The sequence below is a fragment of the Scyliorhinus canicula genome, chromosome 18 (assembly GCF_902713615.1).
Source record: "Scyliorhinus canicula chromosome 18, sScyCan1.1, whole genome shotgun sequence".
Taxonomy (NCBI): Eukaryota; Metazoa; Chordata; class Chondrichthyes; order Carcharhiniformes; family Scyliorhinidae; genus Scyliorhinus; species Scyliorhinus canicula.
Window position 1 is genome coordinate 29,389,704 of NC_052163.1, and position 23,642 is coordinate 29,413,345.

Genomic DNA, 23,642 nt, shown 5'->3' on the forward strand with positions numbered 1-23,642 from the left:
AGAAGAACTAATGCTCATAAGGCGAGGGCGTTAAGAAATTGCAGTTTTAATGAACAATTCTCACCCCAATAGACTTGCTGAAGGAGGATTGTCTGCACTAAACTGACTTTTGAGTGATCATTTTGTGTTAGCATTAGTGGACACAACTTTCACACTTTGCATAGACTCACCCATCAGTTAACAAAGGGAAGGACTATTACCTAATCTGAACTAAGATTTTTGATGAACCAATTATTACACAAGACATTAATAGAACAGGGACACAGTGTGCCCCACAAGATTAGATCTAGAGCTTGTTCTGTAGGAAACAGACTGGGACTTTCCACAGCAATCCCACTACATATTGGAGCAATCCCACAACCCAAAACATTTTGGAATACGGAAGCAGAAAACCCTGGCCAGAACATCCACAGTTTTGGGTCTTTTATTCATTTAGGATAGCATGGGAATCCATTCAGAATTATGAGTCACTATTTACAAGGAAACCGGTTCATGAAGACAGGAAGCCACCATCCACAGGCAGAGTCACTCCATTGATCATTGCGCTTTTGTCACTGAGGAGGAAGATTATCGTATTCACCACATCTTCTACCTCTACGAGAAAAAAATGTAAACATTAACCACGTACGCAACAATCCAGAACAATTGTTTAACTAAATCAATCTGATCAGCAATGAAATGATAAGATAAAGAATTCTACCCCTTCCCCCCGCCCCAGACAGAAGCAAGCCATTCTATATCAAATCATAAGCTGTATACATATATTTAAAATTGTATCGCCGTGCTTGCGTGGGTCTCACCCGCACAACCCAAAGATGTGCAGGGTAGGTGCATTGGCCACGCTAAATTGCCTTGGAAAAAGATTTATTCTTTTTTTTTCTTAAATTGCATCTAACACATTCTAAACTTCACTGAGACCTGAATAATCCTCTCAATTTCACAATTTTGTTAAAGGACTGAGTTTTATTCCCACTTGCTACTCCTGGTACAAACTTGCAAAGTCAGTTTTTTTTTAAAAATCAGTCGAGCTTCTCTGGATCTGGTCTAGCCGTCAGGTGAAAAAGGATCTCTACAGAGATTAATGCTGCGATTTAATGGTGCAGATGGTCTGGGAATTGCCGCAAAAGGGGACAGCTTGAAATGTCACCTGTTTGTTTTCCGAGTGGTTATTGGAAATTAAATTATTGAAGTAAATAGGGACCAGGTGGCAATACGAGAGTGATGACAGAATATCTATCATTGTGTAGGATGTGATGGACTAGACAGCTATATTCAAGTCAGTGAATACAGACGATTCAAGTGGGCTTTCCCAATACTAGGTGAAGTCAAACAGAGTTGCACTTAACCACTCACCTGCAAACCTGTGCAGTGGGATACGTGACAACATTCCTGCAGCTTTTGCTGGGTCACTCCATCCAATTCGACCCATTGCAGTCATCACTACAGTGGGGTTCACTGCATTCACTCTGATCTGGGTCAAAGCAAAACAAAATTAAATCTTTACAGTTCCAGAAACCAGTCTGCACTGAGCAGGAGGCAGGAGCTGGACTGGGCGAATCAGTTGAAGATTTAGCACTATACGAAGTACCTTCATGGAATTAATTAATTCCATTTCCGGAAAAAAAAAACAACAACTGGAAATCAACTCTCCATTCTCATCAAAATAAAATCTAAAAGCAAAGAATGGTGTTTTCTGATTCTAGGAGATGGTGTTGACTACCCTCTAGTGGAGAAATGAGAAAGTGAATATATCTAAAAGCAGATGTTGCATTTGAATAGTATATAACTGAAAGCATCAAGCAGTCTTGGGAGCAACGCTGGATCATTCATATTGCTCAGTTCCCAATCGCGATCGCTGACATTTAGAATTTGACCGACCTTGAGCTCTGCCTAAAACCAGAAAGACCGGGTACAAGAGAGAGAGAGAGAGAGAGAGAGAGAGAGAGAGCGCGAGAGAGCACAGGAAGACGGGCAGCAAGGGTGGGCCGCAGGGCGCCTCTTAGCAGGGAGGGTGCACCTGACCCCGGGGGTGTGGGGAAAAGAGAGAGCACAGAACACATGGGAATAGAACAGAGAAAATGATTGGCGATCAGATTGGCTTTGAGGCAGGGAGCAGGTCGAGGAAACAAGATGGAGTCGCAAGCAGCCACTTTGGAGGGTCCCTAAACAAAGGGAGACACTGGAGTGCAGGGGCGCAGCCACGTGGCGTGCACACAGTTGATGGCCATGTTGGGTGCTCCCTGGACAAAAAGGGAAACCCCGGAGCATAGGGGCCCGACCTCATGGTGAGAACGGTGAACGCAGCCATTTTGGATGGCCACTTAACAAAAGGAAACCCCGGAGTGCAGGGGCACGTCCACTGTGGTTGATCCCGCAGGAACGGGGAGTGACAGAAGCTCCCCCATCAGGATAGTCATCTGGAATGTAAGGGGACTAAGTGGCCCGGTGAAACGATCCAGGGTCTTCACCCACTTAATTATAACCTACAAAAGGCTTGCAGATCAGGGAAGAGAGAGGGCAGCCAGGCAACAGTTGATTTGACTTCATCCTTGAGGTCCCAACCACAGAGCTTCTGGTGGAGGAAAAAGCTACAAATGGACTTTAACCTGCTATACACTAGGAAAGCAGTACACCAACTCCGCCAGACTCGGGAACCTTTCATGAACATGGGGAAAAGGCTGGTCGCCATTTGGCTCACCAGCTGAGAAAGCAGGCAGCCACGAGGGAAATAGCGCAGATAAGAGGCAGCAGAGGCAGGGTAACTAAACCAAAAAAAGAGGTCAGCTGGGCATTTGAGACCTTCTACCGAGGGCTGTAGCCCCCGGCCCTGGCCCCACATCTAAGGGACATGTTCACAGACTCACTGGCGAGGGGCACCCTGCCTCCTACACTAACACAGAGCACGCTATCACTGATACCCAAAAAAGACAAAGACCCGCCAGAATGCGGATCGTACAGACCCGTATACTACACCGCCGCCACCACCCCCACCATGTCTCAGAACCGCAGTAAGGCTCGAGAATAATCATGCAGATCCTGAAAGAGCTCATGAAGACAAACATCTTGCTACGGTCATCCTCACACCCCCACTACTTGCCTTCAAACAACCTCGCAACCTCAAACAAACCAAATCCATTGTTTGCAGCAAACTACTCAGCCTTCAGAACAGGGACAACACCACAACCCTGCCATGGCAATCTCTGCAAGACGTGCCAGATGATCAACATGGGTACCACCATTACATGTGATAACACCAACCACAAGGTGGTACATACTCGTGCGACTTGGCCAACAGGAAAGGATGTCCCGAAGCATGGTTCATTGGCGAGACCATGCAGACACAGCGACAACGGATGAACGGACATCTATTATGGGTCAGGGTTTAGAGAACCCCCAAAGTGTATCATGGGAGCTCACCTGACCCACAACTTTTAATAGATTGTGGTATGGGGAGCACACGGCCCACTCTACAGGTGTGGTACAGCAGAAATGGAAAAGTATTTTTTTAAAGCAAAACAATGTTTATTCTATGAACTCAAGATAACCTTTTTAAAACATAGTGAACATCTTAGCAACTTTCAATTCAAATACAACCCCCAAAGAATACAACACTAAGTAATGCTAAGCTGTCCTTTTAACATCCATAAGACTTTTTAAAAAACTTTTAAAACAGAAAGACATCAGGCGTAACTTCACTACTGACAACAGTTACCACGTTGAAATCAGCAAATGAACATTCATAAGATTGCAGAGATTCACACACATCCTGCTGTCATTTCAGTTTCTCCAAAACTCAAATGAAACCAAACCCATCCTGCAGCAAAAGCCTAAAGCGAAAATAAAAAGCTGACAGACAGCCCAGCTCCACCCACTCTCAGACATCACTGCAGTAATAAACACCCATTTCTTAAAGGTACTCTCACATGACACCTCCCCCCACAAAAATAAAAAACCCTCAACTTCAAGATGGCTTCATTTTTCACCTTTTCACTATCCTTTAAGAAATGCACATAGTAAATATACTTTTTTGTTTTAAAAAACAACACACGCAAACAGGTATAATAATATTGTCCATTTTTTTTCTTCTTCCTCCAACTGGAATCCTTCTGTTCATCACAATCATGACAAAGCATCGGCTATCACGTTTTCTCGTCCTGCCACATGTACTATTTTTAAATGAAATGGCTGTAACAAACTCCAGCGAAACTGTTATTCCGGAATCGCTGGTCACATAAATGTGAAATTGTTGCAAAGCTAGCACCAAACTCAACGTCTCCTTCTCAATTGTTGAATACTTTTTCTGCTGAGAATTCAATTTCTTTGAAAAATAACCAATAGGCCGCTCTAGCCCTTCGTCGTTGTCTTGTAGAAGAACCGCACCTACAGCCACACCAACCACCACTTTGAATGGTTTCGTATAATTTGGGACGGCTAACACAGGAGCAGTGGTTAACACAGCCTTCAGGCCGTCAAATGCCTGTTGACACTCCGCTGTCCACTGGAATTTGTTACGCTTCTTGAGCAAGTCTGTCAGTGGAGCGACCACAATGCTAAAATTTGCGACAAATTTCTGGTAAAATCCACTCATACCAAGAAATCGCATTGTTTCCCGTCGTGTCGAGGGCATCGGAAACTCCAATAACTCTTGTTTTCACATCCCATGGGACCATTCAAAACTGTCCAATTATATGGCCAAGGAAAGTGACTTGGGCTTTTCCAAATTTACTTTTGGCTAGGTTTATCACCTAACCCACCTCCTGAAGTTGATCGAATAACTCCATAAGATGTTTTAAATGTTCTTTCCATGTCTGGCTGAAAATTACCAGATCGTCGATGTATACCGCACAATTGGGTAATCCGGAAACTACTTGGTTAGTTAACCATTGAAATGTTGGGGGTGTTTTTCATGCCAAATGGCATAACTTTGAATTGGTATATACCATCTGGAGCCACAAAAGCTGAAATCTCCTTCGCCCTTTCGGATAAAAGGTATCTGCCAGTAACCTTTAAGTAAATCCAGTTTGGAAATAAAAGTTGATTGTCCCACTTTCTCAATGCAATCCTCCAAATGTGGGATAGGATAAGAGCCCGTTCTTGTAACTGCATTATCCTTTCTATAGTCCACACACAACCGTTGGGTACCGTCTGGTTTAGGTACCATGACTATGGGTGAGCTCCATTGGCTGCAACCCACCTCAATTATGTCATTTTTATGCATACACACAATCTCTTTATTAACCTGTGCCAATTTTAAAGGGTTAAGTCTGTATGGATGTTGTTTGTTGGAACAGTATTTCCCACATCTACATCATGTACAGCCATTTTAGTACTTCCCAATTTATCTCTATAAACTTGCCCATGTGACATCAATAACTCTTTCAGGTCAGTTTGTTTTTCCTCTGGAAGGCAACTAACAATTTATTCCAATTTTTAAGAACATACTAATTTTCCTATTTAATTTGAGGTATGTCAAATTCAGTCATCTGGATATGGTCCGTCACTTTGAGTTAGAATCATTAAAACCTCCTTTTCTCTCCTTCCCTTTCAAAGTACCTTTTAAGCATATTCACATGACACACTTGGTGAGTCTTCCTTCTATCTGGTGTTTTTACCACATAATTCACCTCACTTTCAATCTGATAAGGTCCACAAAACCTTGCTTTTAAAGGTTCACCAACCATTGGTAACAATACTGAAACTTAATTTCCACAGGCAAAACTACGAACTTTGGATTTCTTGTCCGCTACCCGTTTCATCACATTTTGTGCAACTTTTAAATGTTTTCTATTCACCTGCTCCATTTAATCGTTCCCTAAAATTTGACACGTAATCCAATAATGTAATTTCCAATTTCTCACTCACCAATTTTTCCTTAATCAATTTAAGTGGCCCTCTTACCTCATGACCAAAAATTAGTTCAAAAATGATTTCCACTTTTTGTTTTAGGAAGCAGTCTTACGCAATTAATTAGGACCCTTGCAAAAGGTTCCTCAAATGCTGGGATGGGTATTAAGGGCACTGGCTTTATCACTGCTTGAGGTTTCCCTATCACTTGACATGTGTGACATGATTGACAAGATTTAACAACATCTTTATGTAGTCCAGGCCAATGAAAATGATTTTGTATTTTAGCTTGAGTTTTCCTTATTCCCAAACAACTTCCCATGTGCAACTCGCACATGTACCTCATGTGCAACTCGCAACACCTCCTTTCTATACCCTACCGGCAATGCTACTTGATGAACTTCTGCCCACTTTTTATCAGCCAGCATATGTAAACGTCACCTTTTTCTCATCAAGGCATCACTTTTACGGTAATAACACTCTGGTATACACCAAGATTCCTCTTCCATGTATTCTACATCTTTCTGTTATAACTCCGTCAGTTTCCCTGAACTAAAAATGTCCACCTCATCCTCCATCTGTTCTTGTTCTTTTTCAACTATCTGATCAAAAATCATTTCTGATAATTGCACTTCATCTGTACTCTTTGATTTCTCCTCGTCTTAACCTGTGACTGCGACCTTGTTACTACACAATCCGGGAAAATCCCAGGATACTCGTCCTTCAACAGTTGTCTGATTTTCCACTGGCTTATCAATCACAGTAGGCATCACTCCCACTTGCGATCCAGCTATATCATTACCCAAGATAAACTGTATCCCTGGACAAGATGATTTCTCTATTACTCCTACTACCACTTCACTACTCTTCACTGGACCTTATATAATGGAACACTACTCCTCACACCCCAAATTCCACATATTACCACCTTTTCTAGCAACATTCTTCCCAAACTACATAACTCCTTATCTCTTACCATTAAAGATTGACTAGCTCCCGTATCTCTTAAAATTGTGACTTCTTTACCTGCTCCTCCTGATACACGAGTAAACTTTACCCACACGAGTAAATTCTTTAAAGAGATCTGGCACCTTCTTATCAATTAGCTCTTGATCATGCTGTACAATCTTTTGCACCTCCTTCGCTTCACTTGGGCTTTCCTTTACCACTTTAACAAACCCCACTGTCTTATCCTGTTTTACCACATCAGCCTTCCTAGTGCTTTCCTTCAACCACCAACACTGACTTTACATGGCCTAGTTCATTACAGTGAAAACATTTGCAATTTTTCATTTCTTTTCCACCGTCCTGGATTTCTTTTTTAGTCTGAGGTACACTTTCCTTATTATCTCCCATCAGATTACCTTTACTTTTACCACTTGAGTATTTATCATGTCCTCAGTTTCTATCCCTCACAGGCTGAAACTTATGTCGGAAACCAAGCTTTGATTTATGAACTAATTCATAATCATCTGCCATTTCTGTTGCTAATCTCTCAGTTTTAACCCTCTGCTCTTCCACACGAGTTCTCACTACATCAAGAATTGAAGTTTTAAACTCCCAAAAGCATAATTTCTCAGAGCTTCATACGGTAGGTCTATTTTCAAAGCCCTTATCCACCTATCAAAATTACTCTGTTTGAGCCTTTCAAACTCCATGGAGGTTTGACCAAATTCTTTCCTTAAATTTCTTTTTTAGTCTGAGGTACACTTTCCTTATTATCTCCCATCAGATTACCTTTACTTTTACCACTTGAGTATTTATCATGTCCTCAGTTTCTATCCCTCACAGGCTGAAACTTATGTCGGAAACCAAGCTTTGATTTATGAACTAATTCATAATCATCTGCCATTTCTGTTGCTAATCTCTCAGTTTTAACCCTCTGCTCTTCCACACGAGTTCTCACTACATCAAGAATTGAAGTTTTAAACTCCCAAAAGCATAATTTCTCAGAGCTTCATACGGTAGGTCTATTTTCAAAGCCCTTATCCACCTATCAAAATTACTCTGTTTGAGCCTTTCAAACTCCATGGAGGTTTGACCAAATTCTTTCCTTAAATTTCTAAACCTTTGTCTGCAGGCTTCAGGCACTAGTTCATATGCACCCAAGATGGATTTTTTCACCTCCTCATACATCCCAGATACCTCCTCCGGTGGTGATGCAGACACTTCACTTGCCCTACCTATCAGCTTTGTTTGAATCAGTAAAAGCCACATGTCCTGTGGCCATTTCATTTGTTTAGCTACCTGCTCAAATGAAATGAAAAAGGCTTCTAAACTCCTTCTCATCCATCCTTGGCAATACTCGAACATATTTAAAAATAGATCCCCACCAAGCCTTCGACTTTGACGCTCTTTCGCACTATCCTCATCACTATCCAACTGTACGTTTCCCTTTACGTCTGCCAATTTTAACTGACGGTCATATTTCATAGCCATTTTCTGAAGTTCAAACGCTCTCTCTTTATCTTTTTCCCTGATCTGTATCTCCCTTTCTCTTTCTTTTTGTTCTGCTAGGGCTATTCTTTTCTTCTCTCTCCCCATTTCTTTTTCCACTCTCTCTCTTTTTCCTCTCTTTTGTATTCAAGCTGCTTTAATTCTCTCATGTTCCATTTGTTTAATTTGTAACTGAATTTTTGTCATTTCCAATGAGTCAACCTGTATCTCAGGCAACTTTAAATGCTTCGCCACCACCATAATTACCTCATCTTTTCGCATTTTGTCAGGTAATGTTAACAGCAATGTTTTTGCCAAATCCAACAGTTTGCTTTTAGTCTCTGTCCGTAAGGTACTGAGTGTGACCGTCGCCACCCCCAAAAACCTCAGAGCCTTTGAAAGAGCCATTAACCACAAGACATTCCCTACTTAACTGAAATACCACACCTGAAAAGCAACCACAATATGCTCATCCCTCACTGTCTTTAAGGTCACTAAGCCAATCCAATAGATAGACTTTTATCCTCTCAAGCCCCCAAATAGTTATGGGCCAGGGTTTAGAGAACCCCAAAGTGTATCATGGAGTTCACCTGACCCACAACTTTTAATACATTGTGGTATGGGGAGCACATGGCCCACTCTACAGATGTGGTACATCAGAAATGGAAAAGCATTTTTTAAATGGATAAGTATTTTTTAAAAGCAAAACAATGTTTATTCTATGAACTCAAGTTAAACTTTTTAAAACATAGTGAACATCTTAGCAACTATCAATTCAAATACAACCCCCGAAGAATACAACACTAAGTAATGCTTAAGCTGTCCTTTTAACATCCAAAAAATCTTTTAAAACAGAAAGACATCAGGCGTAACCTCACTGCCGAGAACCTTTACCACATTGAAATGAGCAAATGAACATTCATAAGATTGCAGAGATTCACACACATCCTGCTGTCATTTCAGCTTCTCCAAAACTCAAATGAAACCAAACCCATCCTGTAGCAAAAGCCTAAAGCGAAAGTAAAAAGCTGACAGACAGCACAGCTCCACCCACTCTGACATCACTGCAGTAATAAACACCCATTTCTTAAAAGGTACTCTCACATCACACGACAATCGCCAGGCAGGAATGTTCCCTTCCAGTCGGGGAGCACTTCAGCAGTCAAAGGCATTCAGCCTCGAATCTTTGGGTAAGCGTTCTCCAAGGCGACGGGAATGGAACCCGTGCTGCTGGTCTTGTTCTGCATTACAAGCCAGCTGTCTTAGCCCACTGTGCTAAACCAAATTCTACCAACTGCCCTGGCTTGATACAATTCACACCTCTTTAACCTGTGATTATCCCTCTCTCCAGTTGCTCAGCTTGGACCTGTAAATACTTAATTACCTGCAAAGACTCGCATTCAAAGTATCATCTTGCATCTTTGACTATATGTTTCTGAACCCACCTGCTCATTCACCCGAGGGAGGAGCAGTGCTCCGAAAGCTCGTGTTTGAAACAAACCTGTTGGACTTTAACCTGGTGTTGTAAGACTTCTTACTGGGCTCACCCCGGTCCAATGCCAGCATCTCCACATCAAGGCAAGGGGGCAGTTCATCAGCCTGTTCAAAGCCAACAGTGACTAGGGAAAAAGCAAGAGACTGGAGAAAGCAGAGAGATACACAAATCTAAGGGGAAGAGAGGAGGAAACTGAGACAAAATACAAGGAGAAGCAGGGGAGCCCAGCAATAGAAAACATAATGGGAAGGGGAGACTAGGAGCAAGAAGACAGAGCACCCAGAAGGAAGGGGGGGGGGGGGGGGGGGGACACACCAAGAACTGTACATATGTAAGAACTGCACGAGCTGTAAATTCTGGATGCAAAGTTTTAATGTGTATAATTGAAAATGCCAAGAAAAAAATAAAAAATAAAAGTTAAAATTCTAAGAGATTCAACTGAAATGAATCTAGAATAGACAAGTCAAAGGGCACATGACCAGTGGTATGTAGGGTACATGAAGCTCAAATCTCAGAATCCAATTCCAGCTAATATTAAGAAGAATCAATCAACACAGGAAAAAACATGTTCACTGTTTAATCAACCAACACTGTTTTCTGGAAATTTTCCCAACATCACAAGAGAGCTGCATTTCCACATGCTATTATCCCAAAAATAAAGAACAGCACTTACTGCCAGGGATGCATTTTTGTTGTGGATGTAGTTCAGAGTGCACAATTCTAGCAGCACTCTTTGTGGCGTTTTTACTCAAGGTTTTATTTACGTGCATCACGCTCTGCCTTAGCGCACACACACGCACGCACACACACTTCCCAGACGTATTTTACATGCTGATTCCATGTAGTAAACCCATCACAGAATACTACACATTGACAAATTGAACATTTCATGTCAAGAGTGGACCTCAACAGCATCAATTATTTATATCCTCTGGTGGTTCAGCAAGTGGAGACGAAAAACATAATGGCTGCCCCCCCCCCCTCCTCATTTGCCAACATATTGGCTCCAATATGGTTGGATTTCTGCTGAAGGACCTGGGAAGCTGACGCCTCTGCACGCTGTCCCCACATGGAACAACCTTCTGAATACTGCTACACTAGAGGTGCAGGAAGAAATTAGGAAGCCAAAAATGTTGCCCTTCATCACAAGGAGTACTGGAGTAAAGAGGTCAATTAGAGCACCTTGGCAAGGCCTCAGCTGGAGTATTGTGCACAGTTTTGACATAAAGGGAGTGCAACAGACATTCGTCAGATTACTCCCTGGGGTGGCAGGTTTGTTGTACGAGGAGCAATTGAGGAAATTGGGTTCACATTCCTTAGAATTAGAAGGGTGGATATTAATGTACCTTCAGAAATAACTAAATATTACCGAATCTAAATGGTGTCAGAGACAATTTTCATATTTACCTGGTGTGGTCCCAGCTCAAGAGCCATCACTTTTGTCAGTGTATCCACAGCTCCTTTTGAGGCACCTTTAAAACAGCAAAGGCAAGAGAAGCCAACATGGCATCAACCAGGAGAACCAACATAATCTGGGTTACGGATTAGGTAATTGTGGGAGAGCACAGCCAAGAGCACCCCCACTTACCTTACAAGAAGGACACAAGTGAAATGTGGAACTTATTGAAGGAACAGATACTAAGTGTCCTCGATATGTATGCCCCTTTCAGGCAGGGAAGAGATGGTCGAGTGAGGGAACCATGGTTGACAAGAAGAGGTTGAATGTCTTGTTAAGAGGAAGAATGAGACTTATGGAAGGCCGCGGAAAGAAGGTTCAGACAGGGCGCTGGAGGGTTACAAGATAGTCAGGAAGGAACTGAAGAAAGTGATTAGGAGAGCTAAGAGAGGACATGAAAAATCTTTGGCGGGTAGGATCAAGGAAAACCCCAAAGGCCTTTTACACATATGTGAGAGATAGGAGAATGACTAGAGCGAGGGTAGGCCTGATCAAGGACAGTAGCAGGAGATTGTGTATTGAGTCTGAAGAGATAGGAGAGGTCTTGAACGAGTACTTTTCTTAAGTATTTACGAATGAGAGGGGCCATATTGTTGGAGAGGACAGTGTGAAACAGACTGGTAAGCTCGAGGAGATACTTGTTAGGAAGGAAGATGTGTTGGGCATTTTGAAAAACTTGAGGATAGACAAGTCCCCCGGGCCTGACGGGATATATCCAAGGATTCTATGGGAAGCAAGAGATGAAATTGCAGAGCCGTTGGCAATGATCGTTTCGTCCTCACTGTCAACAGGGGTGGTGCCAGGGGATTGGGAGTGGCGAATGTCGTGCCCCTGTTCAAAAAAGGGAATAGGGATAACCCTGGGAATTACAGGCCAGTTAGTCTTACTTCGGTGGTGGGCAAAGTAATGGAAAGGGTACTGAGGGATAGGATTTCTGAGCATCTAGAAAGACACTGTTTGATTAGGGATAGTCAGCACGGATTTGTGAGGGGTAGGTCTTGCCTCAAGTCTTATTGAATACTTTTGAGGAGGTGACCAAACATGTGGATGAAGGTAAAGCAGTGGATGTAGTGTACATGGATTTTAGTAAGGCATTTGATAAGGTTCCCCATGGTAGGCTTATGCAGAAAGTAAGGAGGCATGGGATAGTGGGAAATTTGGCCAGTTGGATAACGAACTGGCTAACCGATAGAAGTCAGAGTGGTGGTGGATGGCAAATATCCAGTCTGGAGCCCAGTTACCAGTGGCGTACGCAGGGATCAGTTCTGTGTCCTCTGCTTTTTGTGATTTTCATTAATGACTTGGATGAGGGAGTTGAAGGGTGGGTCAGTAAATTTGCAGACGATATGAAGATTGGTGGAGTTGTGGATAGTGAGGAGGGCTGTTGTTGGCTGCAAAGAGACATATAGATAGGATGCAGAGCTGGGCTGAGAAGTGGCAGATGGAGTTTAACCCTGAAAAGTGTGAGGTTGTCCATTTTGGAAGGACAAATATGAATGCGGAATACAGGGTTAATGGTAGGGTTCTTGGCAATGTGGAGGAGCAGAGAGATCTTGGGGTCTATGTTCATAGATCTTTGAAAGTTGCCACTCAAGTGGATAGAGCTGTGAAGAAGGTCTATGGTGTGTTAGCGTTCATTAGCAGAGGGATTGAATTTAAGAGCCGTGAGGTGATGATGCAGCTGTACAAAACCTTGGTAAGACCACATTTGGAGTACTGTGTGCAGTTCTGGTCGCCTCATTTTAGGAAGGATGTGGAAGCTTTGGAAAAGGTGCAAAGGAGATTTACCAGGATGTTGCCTGCAATGGGAGTAGATCTTACAAGGAAAGGTTGAGGGTGCTAGGCCTTTTCTCAATAGAACGGAGATGGATGAGGGGCGACTTGATGGAGGTTTATAAAATGATCAGGGGAATAGATAGAGTAGACAGAGACTTTTTCCCCGGGTGGAACAAACCATTACAAGGGGACATAAATTTAAGGTGAACGGTGGAAGATATAGAGGGGGGGGGCCGATTTCAGAGATAGGTTCTTTACCCAGAGAGTAGTGGGGGCATGGAATGCACTGTCTGTAGAAGTAGTTCAGTCAGAAACATTAGGGACCTTCAAGCGGCTATTGGATAGGTACATGGATTACGGTAGAATGATGGGGTGTAGATTAATTTGTTCTTCATCTAGGACAGAAGTTCGGCACAACATCGTGGGCCGAAGGGCCTGTTCTGTGCTGTATTTTTCTATGTTCTATGTTCTATTAAGGTGCCCGTCCTTTATTGCTGTTTAGTTCATGGACAAGGATAGATTCAAAGGTGCTCGGAAGTTACAGGAGCGTGGAAGAGGTTTAACCAATATCCCCACCTGGATTCAGAAAAATGGTCACTAGTGTAAGGTGGCTGAAAGTACACTCTTCAGAAGACAGGAAAGGCGGCAGAAAATCTTCAGGGTTGAGGAAGCAGCAGTTGCCACAAAACCACGTGATGAGCGAGCGAAGGTACACTTGATTGTGCGGTTAATAAATATGCCCTGTCATACCAGTATTATTTAACAGATCACTCCTTTTGAAACTGACATTTGCTGTTGCAAGAGAAAAAGAATAGACGACAAAGGTTCCTGCCACATGCACAAGTAGGAATTAAAATTCTCATGCATGAAGTGTAATCAGGCATAACATTTCAAAATAAAATCAAAATACATTTAATGATTTTAAAACAATGTTTTCATTAAATTAGTTATCAGGAAAGTGTCAGGTTGGCTCAGTTGGTGGCATTCTCACCCAAGTGGGGGCTGGAATTGGGGGGGGGGGTTTCCTGTAATCAAATCCCAACCCGAGACACGAGCACAATATCTAGGCTAGACTGACAATGCAACTCAAGGGAAGTATTGCTACCATTCTGATGAGAAAACAAGTCAAGACTACATCTACCTATTCCAGACAAGATCCCAAGTACCTCACGTAATATTTTTAAAAACAATGCAGTTGTGTACAAAATACATTTTCTCCCAGAAAAATATTCAGTCACATTGATGACAATTACTTGTCTGTACACAGCTCATCAGGTCTCAGGATGTCCTAAACCTCATTCACATCACTTTCCAATCACGGTCTGGAAGAATCACATGACAAGATCAAGACTTTTACTTAAAATCAACAAACCATGTATTATTTTTATAATTGATCAAAAATCCCTCACTTAATTAACACTGTCCCTCAAGTGGACACATTCTTCCAGAATTCATCCAAAGCCTGTTTCCCTTTCCAAAGTGGACTAAAGGTTAGAGATTCACCCTTGGCCAAAGCTAGGCAAATCTTCCAGTCTTTTTATTGTTCACACTTGATCTCTTTATTGTGATTGCAAGGTCCTTCCTGTATGGTGTTGTGACAGAATTTACATTTTCTTTGCTTCAGGTGCAGGACTGGCTGTCCCGTACCTCTTTTGAGTTTGAGATTTCAAACCCCACATACTGATGCTAGTGGTGGATTGTGAATGCACACCATGCACGTGGTGGGCCTTCAAAGGGGACTCAAATCAAATCAGTAACAGCACCAATGTCACTTAAGCCAGACTAGCCAAGGGTAAAATTCCCTTCCTAAAAAAAAATTGGAATTACAATCCGACTACTTGTGGTCCCAACTAGATTGTCAATTTTCCCCCTCTATTGACATGACAGAATTCAGTATTTGCTACAGTCAGACCACTATTACGACTAACCATCTTCAGGCTAGGCCATAGCATTAAATTTCTTACAGGTGCCAGGAATATTGGTTTTATATAATGGAGGTGCCATTCAGGTAAAATAACAAATTCCTGGGGTTAAAATAATAGTTGAGCAAAACAAAACCTCACCCTATTTTGTTTTAAGAGCAGTTCTGCTACACAGTGAAACCAAAGTAAAATTTGCAGAACACTTTCTACTCTAGGTTTGCCCAATCAAGGCAAATTTAATGTTGCTAAATCAGGGTTAGGACATTGGTGCCAGTACTTTTCTTCCCACTGATTCTTGAGTCTCGATTGTAGACTATTCCAGACCTACAGACTAATAACTCACTGCACTGCTGTACTAAGTAAATACAATAAACGATACAAGTGTTTTTATTTTAGAATGTACTCCCCCACAGGTTTGGACGCTGATAATGGCACCCTCTGAAGCTACAATAGGGCATTCCAACCATTCAAAAAAAAAGGAGGAGAAATTCAATGCCATATGTGATTTGCTCATTGGGTAAGAACAGATTACAGGTGAAGGTATTTACAGGATACATGCAGCCAATTTCAAAATAATACACAAAGGATTCACATGTGTGGATGGAACTCACAGTATACAGCATGGTCTCTCAGAGCACACTGGGATGCCTGGCTTGAGATGTTCACGATAGCACCACCTTTGCCACGACACATCATTCCCCTTGCAATTATCTTTTATTCAAAAAGGTAAACTCAATTACTAACAAGCCACTATCATAGTTTTACCCACTGTACAGACTCATTTCAATAAATCTGTACATTAGGCTTTACTTCAGTAACTTCTGAAAGAGTGTGTAGAAATAACAACCGGGTTGAGTGATTCAGATAAATATGGTGCATTGCATTGCAATGTTGCAAAATACAGATTTACACTTGGCAGCCTCTGGTTGCTAACCACTGCGCTGCCCTTTAGTGCAGTGAAGTCTGCAACATTTAAATAGTTTCAAGAAGGATAGATACATTTCTGGAAAATGTTTGTTTCCATACAAAACAGTTTAATATGGGGGTGAGGTTTTGGAAAATCCTTTGCATACTTATCAAATGCATTTTGCTTGACACTAAGAGATGAACAAGGCAAAACAGGTTCTTCCCGTCACCCATCCAGCACCCCTCAAATATCACTGGATTTTACAATTAGCACAGAGGGGTTTCAGCAGATCTTCAGCCTGCTCAGAGAAGGCTTACTTCAGAACATAAGCCACATTCAACTTGTGGTGGAAAAGAGCCACATTACCCTCCCAGAGAACACAGCATTTGGTGCAACATTGGTTCACAAGATGATCTTCGTTCCAGTCACGTTGGCTTAGCTCAGCTGCAGCAACAAGTGGCCTCCACGAAGGGACAATCAGTTCAGCTTCTCTCTTCTGACAGGGATTAAGTAACTCCTGCTGGAAATTACATTCGAAGGACAGCACGAGTTTAGGTTGAAACCCTGCAGAGACATGTCCTCATCCTGACACACAAGGAGTGGCCACTAATCCTGAATACTAAACATCTGTCATTGCCTGTGGCATCACAAAGAATGAAGATGCTACAAATTCACTATTTTAAGAGTGGTAATTAAGGTCCCAAGACTGACTAGGGGCCTTGCCAGTCAGTTGCGAAGATCAAGAACTTGCAGGTATGAATCCAGAGTTCTTCATTCATTACAAGGACAGATAATCATGGGCTTCAATTCCTCATTGTGTACTGCTGTTAGGTGAGGCTCTGCGAGCCCAGGATCTTTCCAATTACTGGAAAGTTTGGTTTAGTCATCCACAACATTCCTTATTTCGACGTTCCTATTCTGGGGAGTGATCAACCTACAGTTGCACAGCTTTACAAGCTGCAAATCCCATCATTAATGTATGGAGAGCAAAGCAAACTTGACTTTGTGGGTGACACTTTGGGGTTTGCATGATTGCAGTGATACAGGTTATCCATTAGCAATAGTGGACATGCATCAGTAAACAGCTTCACCAGTAAACTGGCTCAGCCAAGATTCAAAACCCTGCTTATCCAATGTGCAAGTTCACCTGGTCCTTAGTTGGAAATTAAAGTGTTGCATGCAAGTCCCATTTAAACTCAGTATCTCATGGCCCCTCTAATCTCTTTCATCATCCCCAACCTACCACAAAGTTTTGTCCCCAATCCCCATCCCTAACAGCTTATTTTCTTTAAATGAATACACCATGAAAATTATAAAATTATCTTCTGAATAAGCACAAAACTCACTTAAATAGGAATCAGCAACATTCTTACCTGCGAAAGATGCAACAGTGCTTTCACATTAACGTCAAACACTCTGAAAATCAGATATAAAAAGATAATGTTACAACGCAAGTTGGTTGGCATTTTGTTTTCCTGCCGTGAGCTACTGCAGATTCTATCTCCACAGCTGGAGAGTATCCTTGATTGCAGGAACCACTCCTCCAGTAACAGGCAGGCATCATGGGCACTCATGCAATCCTCCATTGCAGCCTCTGGACCCAACTCCGTTCACATGCCCAGCACCTGATGCCCTGTTGGCTCTTGTATTTGACATTTGAGAGGTGACCCACCACCAGTACCACACCTACCCCGTTGAGCTGGTTCAATGGAATGGTCATGTAAAGAATATAGCTTGCAATTGTTCCTAGCACACTTTTGGTCCATTTGCTGCTCTCCATTTTGGTGGCAATGCAGATCAGATCATCACGGTCAACAATTTCCCTCCCTGTTCACTCAGATCAGAAATTAAAAAGGCACCAAAGGAAAAATCTCATTCTGTACCCTTTTCCTCCCATCTACTCTAGTTAACTATAAGGACAGCTGCTTTCAAACACTATGCACTGTTCTTATTAGCCAAAAACTCTACCTTTCACCTTGCTTGCTCCCCATAATCCTCCTCTAGGTTCTCGGATACCCATGGGTAAATGGCAAAATGGCCATCAAGGCAATGCTGGTTCAAAAGAGCAATCCGGTCAGTCCCATTCCCCCACTCCATACTAAAATCTCCAAATTTTATTTTTGAAATGATCCACTACCATTCTCATAGGCAATGGGTTTTTAAAAAGTTCTTCCTCTGACATTTGTCCCCAAACCATAATGTGTCCCATAGACTTTGTACCAACAGCTGAGCCTCACCCACCTCCACCAAATCGGTGTTCAAAAGAAGAATAACCCAGTTTTTCCCAACCTAGCCTTCAAGATAAAATCCTGATCGCTGAAACTGTTCTCTCCTCAGTACTAAGGGCCCTCATATGTCTTCTCTAAAATGGTGACCAGAATTGGACACAATATCCTAGTTGGAGCAGAACCTGAGCTTTTATAAAACTTCAGCATCGTTTTTGTACTAATACCTCTGTTATGAAACCCAAGATCCCACATATTTTGCTAACCACTCAATAGGTCCTACCACCTTCAAAGATCTAGATATGGACCCCCTGTTCCTGCATTAGGCCATCAAGTCCATTACCTCCTCCTGATCCTTCTGCCAAAATAAAGAATAGGAGCCCTCCGTTCTTGCACCAAAGGTGACACTTCAAACTTTCCAAATTAAATTCCATCTGCCATTCCAAATGCCCATTCTGCCAGCCTACCCATGCCTTGTTGCAGTAGATTTCATTTTTATCCAAGCAGTTGTATAGAACCATGGTATGGCCACAATTGGAATATTGCGCACAATTCTGGTCACCACACTACCAGAAGGATGATGAGGTTTGGGAGAGGGTGCAGAGAAGGTTTACCAGGATGTTGCCTATGCGGGGAGACTGAATAGACTCGGACGGTTTTCAATAGAACGATGGAGGTTGAGGGATGACCCGTTAAGAGGTCTACAAGATTGAGGGGCATGGTTAGAGTGGATGGGCACGCAATCTTTCCCAGGGTGGAGGGGTCAGTCACCAGGAAGCATAGGTTTTAGGTCCGTGGAGCAAAGGTTAGAGGAGATGTGCAAGGCAGTTTGCTTTTTAAAAAAAAGATATACAGAGAGGGTGGGGAGTGCCTGGAATGCGTTGCCAGGGGAGGTTGTGGAAGCAGATACATTAACGGCAGGCAAAAGGCATCTTGACAAATACATGGATAGGATGGGTAGTGAGAGATACGGCACCGGGAAGTGCTGAGGGTTTTGGCTAAGGTTAGTATCATGAGTGGTACAGGCTTGGAGGGCCGAAGGTGCTGTTCCTGTGCTGCACTGTATTGTTCCTTGTTCAGACACGAACCACCTATTCAGTCTCAACCAGTTTTGTGCTCCTTTTTTAAAGGGTTCCTGAAAATCCATATGGACAACATACATCACATTCCCTTCAACCACCTTCTGATCCTTCAAAAAATTCAGTTAGATCAAAACTCAAATTAGCGCAATCCCCCCCCACCATTCTAAACCATACTCACACTGATTTTAACTTACTGGCTTGGATTTTTCAGCAATGTCCCTAGATGTTTCTTGAATAATATTTGTTCTCAAACCTCAACATTGAGAACAGTCAGCAGCTGCCAGAGGGCAGGAACTATTAAATGTTATTCAAGTACAGCAATAGAAATACAGAATATATAGATAATTTGACTAAACGCAGACAAAATAATCATCAAGCATTTATTCCCAAGTAGAATCTGCATCTGGTTCATGAATCGCAGAAAGTCAATATGCAGGTACAGCATGTAATTTAATAAAGTAAATGGGTCGGAGTATAAAAGTAGAGAAGTGTTGTTGCAATTGTATAGGGTGTTGGTGAGACCACCACTGGAACACTGTGCCCAGTTTTGGAGGAAGGATCCAGAGGAGGTTCACTATCTTGATTCCAGGGATGAAAGGGTTTATGTATGATGAGAGTTTAACAGTTTGGGCTTATACTCACTGGAGTTTAGAAGGATAGGGGGGGGGGGGGGGGGGGGATCTGATCAAGGCATTTAAAATATTGAAAGATTTTGATAAAATGTAGACCAAATATTCCCCTTTATGGGGCAATCAAGAACAAAAGGTCACAGATATAGATTGAGATGAGGAGGAACTACTTCTTGCAGAGGTGGTAAATGTGTGGAAATCACTGCCCCATAAAGCAGTGGAGTCTTTTTTCCTTTAATAAATTTAGAGTACCCAATTCATTTTTTCCAATTAAGGGGCAATTTAGCATGGCCAATCCACCTACCCTGCACATCTTTGGGTCGTAGGGGCGAAACCCACGCAACACGGGGAGAATGTGTAAACTCCACACAGACAGTGACCCAGAACCTGGATCGAACCTTGGACCTAGTCGCTGTGAGGCTGCAGTGCTAACCACTGCACTGCCCTTTAGTGCGGTGAAGTCTGCGTCATTTAAATAGTTTCAAGGAGATAGATAGATTTCTGAAAAAAGAATAATTTTGTTTCCATACAAAACAGTTTAATATGGGGTGAGGTATTAGAAAATCCTTTACATACTTATCAAACGCATCTTGCGTGACACTTAGAAATGGTTGCAAAATTGCGACAGCAGCATTGTTCACCAAAAGATCTATTCGACCTATATCCTTCAGAGCATTTTCTGTAGCTTCCCAGTTAGTGATGTCCACGCAAACAGTCAACATTTTAGGGCACTAGAAGTAAAAAAAAAAACAATAGGCAAGTGTATTCATGGAAATGTGCTACTAAACAAAAATTTAGAAAACAAAGTGGGGCAAAATTGCTAGAATACTCAGTCAGTGGAGAGAACGTATAGTTGACAAAAGGTCTGGATCTGAAACGTTACTTCATTTCTCTTCTGTCCCCACAGATTCTGCCCGACCCACTGAAAACAACCCAGCACACAAACATTCAAAATAGAAGAGGTTTTATAAACTAACTTGAACAATAAATTATTTTGTCTATCAAGTCCAGTGCAAGCTCTGTACAACCAATTTCTACATACCTCCTGAACAAGGCTGTCCAGGTCAGACTGTGTTCTGGTTAATGCAATAACTTCTGCACCACAGGCAAGTAGGGCTTTAGCAGTGGCCCTGCCAATTCCTGAAAAAAAAACAAACATTGAGATTGAGAATAACTATTCTGTTCACTTAACACCCCCTTGCTCCCCACCCCAAATTGTGGCCACAGCTCAGATCTACATTTCTTAAACCAAACCCTCCAGGATAACCTAATTCCAGCAGCAGAAATTTAAAAAAAGCACAAGTCACACCTGGTTTCAGTCCGATGCTGACCTTGAGAATGAATCTGCACTTCGGCTCCCTGATTGACTGGTTGGTTGAGGTATGCTCCCAACTAACTAAGTATTCCACAGGACAGTAGATGTTTTAATACCAGTACCCCAAACAATAGAGATTGACCCACCCGTATGCAAGATGGCCACTGAATATCCCTCCCTCAAAACAAGGCCAATGTAATTAAAACCAAACCCAACCCCACCAGAGCAGAAGACTGGAGAAATTAGATTTTCAACATGGAAAAAGCATCAGAGATGATGATCTAGTAACATTTTTTAAAATATTCAAGTTAACTGCAGGCAGAAAACTACAAGCACAGGTATCCAAATGCAGTTAAAGCAAACATTCTGCGGAATTACCTTCTAGATAGAGTAATGGAAGGGCAAAAATATTAGAATTATTAACAACTGGATATGTTTGCATGCATATGAAAGATGGGTACAATAGAATTTTTCCAGATTAAATATTTAAGGTTAGGTAGTCTAACTGCTTGGGGGAGCAACAACAACATACTTTTGAACTTTGTGAACCAACGTTCCCAACTTAACAGGAATATTTATTTCTGGTAATACATTACTAGAAGGCAGAATTCTGCAATCTTGCAGAGGTCAGCTAACAGGTGAATGAGGGAAATTATCCATTCCATGATCCATTGCTGGAAATCACTGAACTTGGAGGCCATCAACTGGTCCAGATAGGGGATTTACTCCCGACCTCTTACCCAGGTGTCTCTGAAGATGGATCACGCAATGGTATGTGCAAGTCCTTCCAAACAACTTATAATTATGAAGCACCTTTAAATTAATAAATCATCACAAGGAACATTACAAAATTCAAAACATGACACAACAAAGAAATTTAAAAAAAGGTAGAGAGCAGGTGTAGGGAGGGAATTCCAGAGCTTGGCGGCCAAGGCTGCTAAAGACACAGGCGCCAATGGTAGAGTGAATAAAATCGTGGATTCCCCAGAGGGGCACATCAGCTTAAAAACCTGTTCCATAAGTTTCCTTTCAATACTTATCCTAAGCTACAATGTATTGATGACTGTCCCCAAGGAGTGGAGGGGCACTTCAATTACATTTTAATTGACAATATGTGGGCAGCACAGTGGTTAGCACAGCTGCATCACAGCACCAGGGACCCGGCTTCAATTCCAGCTTTGGGTGCCTGTGCGGAGTTGGCATTTTCTCCCTGTGACTGCATGGGTTTCCACCCATAGTGCAAAGAAGTGCAGGTCAGGTGGATTGACCGTGTTAAATTGCCCCTCAGCGTCCAAAGATGTGTGGGTTGGTGGGGTTATGGGTATAGGACAGGGGAGTAGACTAGGGTAGGGTGCTCTTTCATAGGTTGTTGCAGGCTCGACGGGCCGAATGGCCTCCATCTGCACTGAAGGGGATTCTATGGCTCCAATATGTCAATCCAAGTTAGCGCAGAGGGTTTTGGAAAGCACGACTGCAGGAGCTGGGAGTCCCGGAGGAGCTGAACCCATTTCCCGAGGCCGCCCGCGGCCTGCTTACCTTTCCCGGCGCCCGTCACCAGGGCCCGTTTGTGGGCAAAGGTCCCCTCCATCAGCCGGCTGAGAATTGAACAAGGATATCGGCTGGAGCAGAGTCTGGATGAAGCTGCTCTCTACTTCCCCCTCTCACTGCCACTGGCTTCTTAACTCGCAGCAATTCACACTGAGATTGGTCAAAGCAACTCCAGCACCGCCCCCCTTTCCAATGCACCGCCCACCGCTTGTGAAGACTTCAATGTGCCACTTGCTCAATGAAAGTTACAGCTTTGAAAAATATGCACTCACCTGTTTCTAAAACCGTTATTTTTGTTTCATTCTGAGGACAAGTCCTTATAACATAGGCGTCCTGTGCTTCAGCTGGTAGCACTCAAGCTAACAAGGCCAAACATATTCCTCTCTTTCTCGTGTCTCTATCTACTTTCTACCCTCTTCTTGTGCTGTCGCTATATTGATTTGGGTTGCCAACTCTCTGATTGCAGGCATTTCAGAGGCTCCAGCTACCCTGGCCACTCTTGCTTCCCCCCAACCCCCCTTCACACTCATGTTCCTGCTACCAGATATCCAGCAGGTCCATTTTCAGGAATTCTTTACAGTAATTTTATCTCCAATATTTTTTTCAACAAACTTGTTTGAAGAAAATGAAAAGAAATGTCTGGGAAATGGGCATGGTACCACAGTGATTAGCACTGTGGCTTCACAGAGCCAGGGTCCCAGGCTCGATACCAACCTTGGGTCACCTAGCGGAGTCTGCACGTTCTCCGTGTGTCTGCAGGGGTTTCCTCCGGGTGCTCCAGCTTCCTCCCACAAGCCCCGAAAGACTTTGCTTGTTAGGTGATTTGGACATCCTGAATTCTCATTCAGTGTACCCGAACAGGCGCCGGAGTGTGGTGACTAGGGGGTGTTCACAGTAACTTCAATGCAGTGTTAATGTAAGCCTACTTTTGACAATAATAAAGATTACTACTACTATTTTCTGTCTAGATGAGGAAGTATTTGGGTGTCTGGTAGTTGCTTATTCAT

At 42.6% G+C, this 23,642-nt stretch overlaps 1 protein-coding gene across 1 annotated transcript; it reads right to left on the minus strand.

Annotated features, from left to right (window-relative positions):
- Positions 1 to 408: 408 nt before the first annotated feature.
- Positions 409 to 22,811, minus strand: dcxr (dicarbonyl/L-xylulose reductase). The gene is made up of 8 exons (XM_038777801.1): positions 22,624 to 22,811; positions 20,815 to 20,912; positions 20,349 to 20,503; positions 17,210 to 17,252; positions 15,541 to 15,640; positions 11,183 to 11,247; positions 1,354 to 1,471; positions 409 to 594 (listed from the first exon to the last, which is right to left on the minus strand). The coding sequence occupies exons 1-8, from the start codon at positions 22,673 to 22,675 to the stop codon at positions 491 to 493; spliced, it is 735 nt and encodes a 244-aa protein (XP_038633729.1). The 5' UTR covers positions 22,676 to 22,811; the 3' UTR covers positions 409 to 490.
- Between the last annotated feature and the right edge of the window lie 831 nt (positions 22,812 to 23,642).

Excerpts from the sequence above, each read along its gene's own strand:
- dcxr (XM_038777801.1), bottom strand. The coding sequence starts at position 22,675 with ATGGAGGGGACCTTTGCCCACAAACGGGCCCTGGTGACGGGCGCCGGG. Across the intron at positions 1,472-11,182 it reads TTGAGCTGGGACCACACCAG|ATCAGAGTGAATGCAGTGAA; the intron begins GTAAATATGAAA and ends GCTTTGACCCAG. Across the intron at positions 595-1,353 it reads CCCACTGCACAGGTTTGCAG|AGGTAGAAGATGTGGTGAAT; the intron begins GTGAGTGGTTAA and ends TTTTTCTCGTAG.